This window comes from Primulina huaijiensis, chromosome 3 (genome assembly GCF_012295235.1).
Source record: "Primulina huaijiensis isolate GDHJ02 chromosome 3, ASM1229523v2, whole genome shotgun sequence".
Lineage (NCBI taxonomy): Eukaryota > Viridiplantae > Streptophyta > Magnoliopsida > Lamiales > Gesneriaceae > Primulina > Primulina huaijiensis.
The window spans coordinates 18,710,797-18,716,892 of record NC_133308.1 but is presented as its reverse complement, the minus strand read 5'-3'; the positions used below and the strand labels follow the sequence as shown (position 1 = coordinate 18,716,892).

Below are 6,096 nucleotides of genomic sequence, written 5' to 3'. Positions count from 1 at the left end.
TCATTCGACGAGAAGCCTGCGATACTATATGAAGATACTGTTGCATGTGTTGCTCAAATGAAAGAATGATACATAAAAATCGACAGTACTAAACATATTTCTCCTAAGTTCTTCGCATTCACCAAGGAGCTTGAGAAGAATAAATATATTGATGTTCGTCACATTCAATCAAGTGAAAACTCATCAGATCTCTTCACAAAAGCACTTCCTACGACAATATTTAGAAAGCATATATATAATATTAGGATGCGCAATCTACGAAATCTGTGAAGAATTGTTCGTGTCAACATGAGGGAGAGTTTACGTGACTGCACTCTTTTTCCCTTACTATGGTTTTTATCCCAGTGGGTTTTTCCTAGTAAGGTTTTTAACGAGGCAGTATAAAACCACGTAATGAAGACAATCATTATGATCATCATCACAAGGGGGAGTGTTGAAATTTAATAATTTAATATTGAATATTGAATGTTGAATATTTGAATGTTGAAAATTATGTAAAATTAGGTGTTGAATATTGAAATTTGTGTGTGATGATGAAAGTAATGATGTAATTTATTTTTGGATTATTTGTAAAGATTTTCTATAAATAGATCTTTCATTTGTGAAGAAAATCACAATTGAGTTGAGAGAAAAATATTATAAAGTGTATAGTGTGATAATTTTGAGAGTTTGAAATTTTTACTTTTTACCGTAAATTTTTACTTTTTCACAACACTAACCACATTAATTGTCGTATTAGTACTTCGACAAAAAAAAAAAAATCAAAGTACACAAGTTCAAGATAATGCACTAAGACATTATCAAATTCACTAAACTTGGATGATCAATTATTTGACTTATGAATGAGATGATGAATTTTTCATAAATTATAATATAAGAACGATAAGTTAATATATTTGAATATCATAATAGTACATTATACTAATTATTTTTAGACTTCGAGCCAAAGATTAGATAAAACAAGGATGGACAATGTATCAATATTTAATCTTCCGGTGCCTAATTCAACAATTTTTCTAAATATATTTCCCAATATTTTTATTAGGAAAATATGATAAGCTAAAATATTAAATTTTCGAAGATTTTAATTAGATAAATATAATAGCTAAAATGTTTTATGTCCATTCCATTATGTACATTGAGGTACACAAAAGCCACACAATTTTGGACCAAAGCATAAATCAATGTCCTGAACATAAAAAATATCTAAAGAAAGTAATTATTAATTTTAGTTACAAAATAAATAAGCTAAATTGAATATAATAATACAAACTGAGCTAATCATTTTGTTCTGATAAAAAGTCATATGATACAGATTCAACTGACATTTCATTTCCAATCACAAAAACTTTTGTGCTAAAATACTTATAGCAGATGCTTTACAGTTTCCTCCTCTTGTTTCATGGCCAAAAACTATATATATATATATATATATATAAGTAAATAAAGTAAATAAAAATAACCATACAATATAAAAAATGATGAATAAAGAACTTTGGTTTATGTTTTAATTAACAGGTGACGCTCTGTAGTATGCTGGAACAGTAGCAGGGAAGAACATTTGTCTCACTCCCTCATCCTTTATGATTGGGAAAATGATACCAGATGCACCCTGTAACATAGAAAACAAGATATTAGCACATATTGGAATATTAATGTAACAAAGTTGCAGATTTTGAAATGAGAAATGAACTCACAGTAAGCAATCTAGCTCCCAACCAAATCCTTCTGGGAGAAGGGTAGGGAAGCAATAACCGACCGCATCCATAGACGGCCACGGCGAAGAAATGGAGGAAGAGGCTTAAAGGGCGTGGATTCAGACCGGAGAGCAAAGAAATGGGGCCAGTGGAGAAGATCCCTCCAAGGCTCAAGTAGTCGAAACAGGCTTGGCGCATTTCTGCACTTGCTTGATCAGAGGATGCACAGAACACCTTGTACAGGGCTCCGGCTAATGTGTTAATGGTCGATGCCACTGGCTGGAGAAATTAACATCAATATTCTTGAATCAGTGATCTCAATGAATAATGGTACTGATCTTTATTGAAAGTTTTTAGTTTTTGAAGGTGATGATTCAGTTTGATGCTTTATGTTACCTTTCTTAGGGTGTAGAAGGATTCAAGATACTTGCTCAGGGTAGATGCATCATTTAAATTCCTTATCGGTCTAAGAAGATCACGAAGAATGACAATGTCCGATAGAGCAACGGTCATTCCTCCCCCGGTTAAAGGGTGGCGCATGTTGAATGCGTCTCCCAGTAGAATGGCACCAGGTGTGGGAAGAGGATCTGCTGGCATGCTTCTGTTTGGCATGGTTCTTATCTTTCCTTTCTCGATCGCAGAGATAAATGCATCATACACCTGAGGAGGAATCTGATCAAACATGTCTTCGAGTCAGTTTCAAGCCAGCTGTTAATGCTATAAAAGGAAAGCGGATGGAAGGAGAGTTCATTTTATGTAAAAGAGATTTCTGGTACCTGAGGAGCTACCACAGTCCTCAAATATTTGGCCATTTCACCATTGGCAATGGAAGGAACCTTTTGTCCAGGGACATCAACGAGACACCGAGTCTCAGTGCTGCTGATTTGGTAAAATAGGATAGGCGAAGGATCTCCAAGAACGACATGTCCATGATTTGGGTACGGGAGTTCACAATTTTCCAATATCAAACCAACAAAACAAGAGGGAATTTCAACCTACATTCGTTTGAAAGAAACATATGTTAAGTGAGAACGAAAAAATACAGCGAAAATTCTGAAGTGTTCAAGAAATAAGCTTCGTATTCACCTTAGAAGTACAAAGGGAACGTCTCAAATTCGAAAAACAACCATCACAAACTATGGTCAGAGGAGCATACGCAGTTATCTCTTCACCATTCTTATTTTTGTACTGTACTCCTTTAACAGTTCCCTTTTCTTCAACCAAGGATGTCACTGTCCCTTGTTCGAGTCTTACGCTGATCGAAGAAAAGATTACAACATTAAATATAAAAATCAGAGAAATATGTAAGAGGAAGAACTGTTTTCAATTTCAGAAAGCTATACCTCGAAAGAGTCATGGCCTTTTCTCTCATCCTCTGTATAAATCGGCCATTGTGAAAGCTTCTACCCGAGACATCCGATTGAAATTTCTCCAGGGGATAAGATAACTTGAAGCCTTTACCGTCCTTGTAAAGGGCATATCCGAAAACTCGTTGGGCATCGATTTCGCTCACGCAATCTGCAGTTACATTCAATCAGTTCATATCACAACTAAATCAATGCAAGACATATGTAACTTTAGGCAATCTAACAGGTGCAGCTAAGAAATTAAATATCAACCGCACCTTCTAGGCCTAACTCAATCAGCTTCAAATACCCTCCAGGCTGTAACAGTTCGCCAACTATACGATCTGGCTCAGTTAAGTCTCTTTCAATCACATGAACTCGACGTCCCTCCTGCAATTTCGACACACAAAATTGAATCATATAATTCTTTTAGCTTTTCATCAATCATCAATGCTTAATATGCTATAAATAAGAAAGCTGCAGGATACCAAGTAACCCAACTTTCTTTATTTTAGACAGGGACGTGACCGCTCAAACTCGCTTTAATTCATTTTTACAGAGGGATATAATAGTGTTTAGAAATCAGACTGACCATTAAAATCATTTTCAACAAGGAAATTAGAATCAGTAACATTCGTTCTTCTTATATTTAAAGATGGGGAAAATTAAGTATAACTTTCTTTGGAAAAAGTTAGTAAAATTTTCGTCCGACGCCATGTTAGCATCATCAATCAAGTTGGCACTTTTTATTCACCGAACCCTCTGAATATATCCAAAAAAAGGGAAAGGCAGAGAATAAGAATTCAATGCTTGGGGCTGGGGAGGTCAGTCTCAAGATGTCAAGTACTCCACAAAATTATTTGTGAAGAAATTAATGAGCGAATTTTCAAAGCATTAATACAAGTTTGAATTTGGTTAAACATGGCAGCTGTGCATCAAATGATTCACTTTATGATCACTTATATATTCTCAAGACAGTAGTCCATGCAATTTGTCACATCAAAAGCAAGAAAAAGCGAAAACAACATGAAATTTGCCTAGTGTTGAAGCCATAATGTTATCCAATTTAAAGTAATTTTTCACCTGAAGCCCTTGAAAAAAACTATATGAAAAACTTGGTATTTTCACTATTGATAAGAGATTTGTAAACTCCATCAATTTTCAAAATACTACCGAAATCCATGTATATTTTCTTTCCGACCCTACATTGGCTTGAGTGGTTCATCAATTTATTTTCTCTCTTGGATAAATTTATGGGACGGTTTGATTTTATTGATATTTTAATTCATTTGATCATTCTTCGAGATTTTCGAAAAATTAGATTTTTCTCGTAGCATAAGAAAGAATACCACCATAGCATGGGAGTTTCACCTTAAAAGGTAATTTTTCATCCGAATACATAAAAAAAAAAAAATTAATGAAACTTGGGATTTTCACAACATTTCATTTATGTATATATTTCTCTCTCGAACCCTACAATGACTCGAGCATCATGGGAGTTCAATCCGAATCACTGCCAGAAAAAAAAAAAAAAAAAAACTCGCAGGAAGAAATCCTTCGTACCTTAGCGAGAGTACACGCCAGAGCCGCCCCGGCGACGCCGGCACCCACGATGATAATGTCTGTATCTCCACCAACCGCCGGTCGGGAAACGACACCGGCGGCGGAGCTCCTAATGCTTCCACCTTTACGTGCAATCTTAGAACCTCTCGTTTTCTTTATTTCTCTACGCAAATTGTAAAACAAAACAAGTCCCAACAAGGAAGCGACGAAGCCTCCGAGAATATACTGATCGATCATCACCATTTTCTTCAAGGATTGTGATGACGATCCGAAAATTGCACGAAATCTGATGATTTTTCTATTTCCTAATACGTTTTCAGGGAATGTTGCCAAATGTGTGTGTTGGGTTGAAGCCGATACAGCGCATTTATATAGAGAGACATTTGGCTTTAACGACTAGGATTTCAAACTAAGGAAAACGTGTTTCGTCGCCCACCACACATCTCTTCTGTTATGAGCTATGGGTCGGACCGGGTTGGGTCGTCTCGCTAAACCTGACTCATTGTCGTCCCTGTTTATCACTAAATAAATGTTAAACCAATATATGTATGGTGGAATTACATAAGCAGGGTTTCATGAATCTTCATCTGTGAGACGGATCAACCTTATCGATATTCACAATAAAAAGTAATACTCTTAGCATAAAAAGTAATACTTTTTCATGGATGACCCAAATAAGAGATCAGTCTCACCAGTCGCGGGTCAACTCTACTGATATTCACATTAAAAAATAATATTATTAGCATAAAAAGTAATATTTTTTTCCATAAATGACCCAAATAAGAGATCCGTCTCACAAAATACGACTCGTGAGACCGTCTCACACAAGTTTTTGCCTAAATTGTGAGTATTTTTTTTGTGAGCATACATTACATATAAGTTTTATTTTCATAAAACATATATGACATAAAATTTGAAGCTTCTCGTCATCACCACCTCCCTTAGATTTGTGCATTTTTGTTTTACATGAAAATTTAACACAAAAATTCTTGGAGCCAATCTCAAATGTAATTTTTCTGAGAGAGATATTTAAACCGATTCAAATAATGAAAAACATTATTTTTTATGTCAAAAATATTATTTTTTCATTATATATATGAACCGGGACGACCGTCTCACGGATATACATTCGTGAGACCGTCTCACGAAAGATTTACTTAAAATATAAGTAATCTCCGTTCAAGTAACGTGGCATACGAAACTAGTTGATGCATTATGAAGTTGACGAGGGGCACTAAAGTTTTCATGGGGTTAATTTCTTTGAAATTATACTTTGATAGGAATATTTCTTGGGTTGCACATTTTTCAATTAATTAATTGTATTTGATGGAATAATTGCTCATGTTAAGGGAACAATCGATACGTGAAATTTATATATATTGTCGTACCGTTTTAAAGATTCGGTCGTACGATTATCACCGACTGTAATATTTGATAAATCGATAAACTCAAGACACATGGAGTCGAGATTTGGAAAGTTTTATGAAGTA

At 34.9% G+C, this 6,096-nt stretch overlaps 1 protein-coding gene across 1 annotated transcript; it reads right to left on the bottom strand.

The window, feature by feature from the left end:
• Nucleotides 1–1,310: 1,310 nt before the first annotated feature.
• Nucleotides 1,311–4,935, bottom strand: LOC140973581 (squalene monooxygenase SE1-like). The gene is made up of 8 exons (XM_073436498.1): nucleotides 4,607–4,935; nucleotides 3,322–3,433; nucleotides 3,041–3,215; nucleotides 2,784–2,952; nucleotides 2,474–2,692; nucleotides 2,094–2,369; nucleotides 1,698–1,976; nucleotides 1,311–1,612 (listed from the first exon to the last, which is right to left on the bottom strand). Exons 1-8 carry the CDS (start codon nucleotides 4,847–4,849, stop codon nucleotides 1,508–1,510), a joined length of 1,578 nt encoding a protein of 525 aa, XP_073292599.1. The 5' UTR covers nucleotides 4,850–4,935; the 3' UTR covers nucleotides 1,311–1,507.
• Between the last annotated feature and the right edge of the window lie 1,161 nt (nucleotides 4,936–6,096).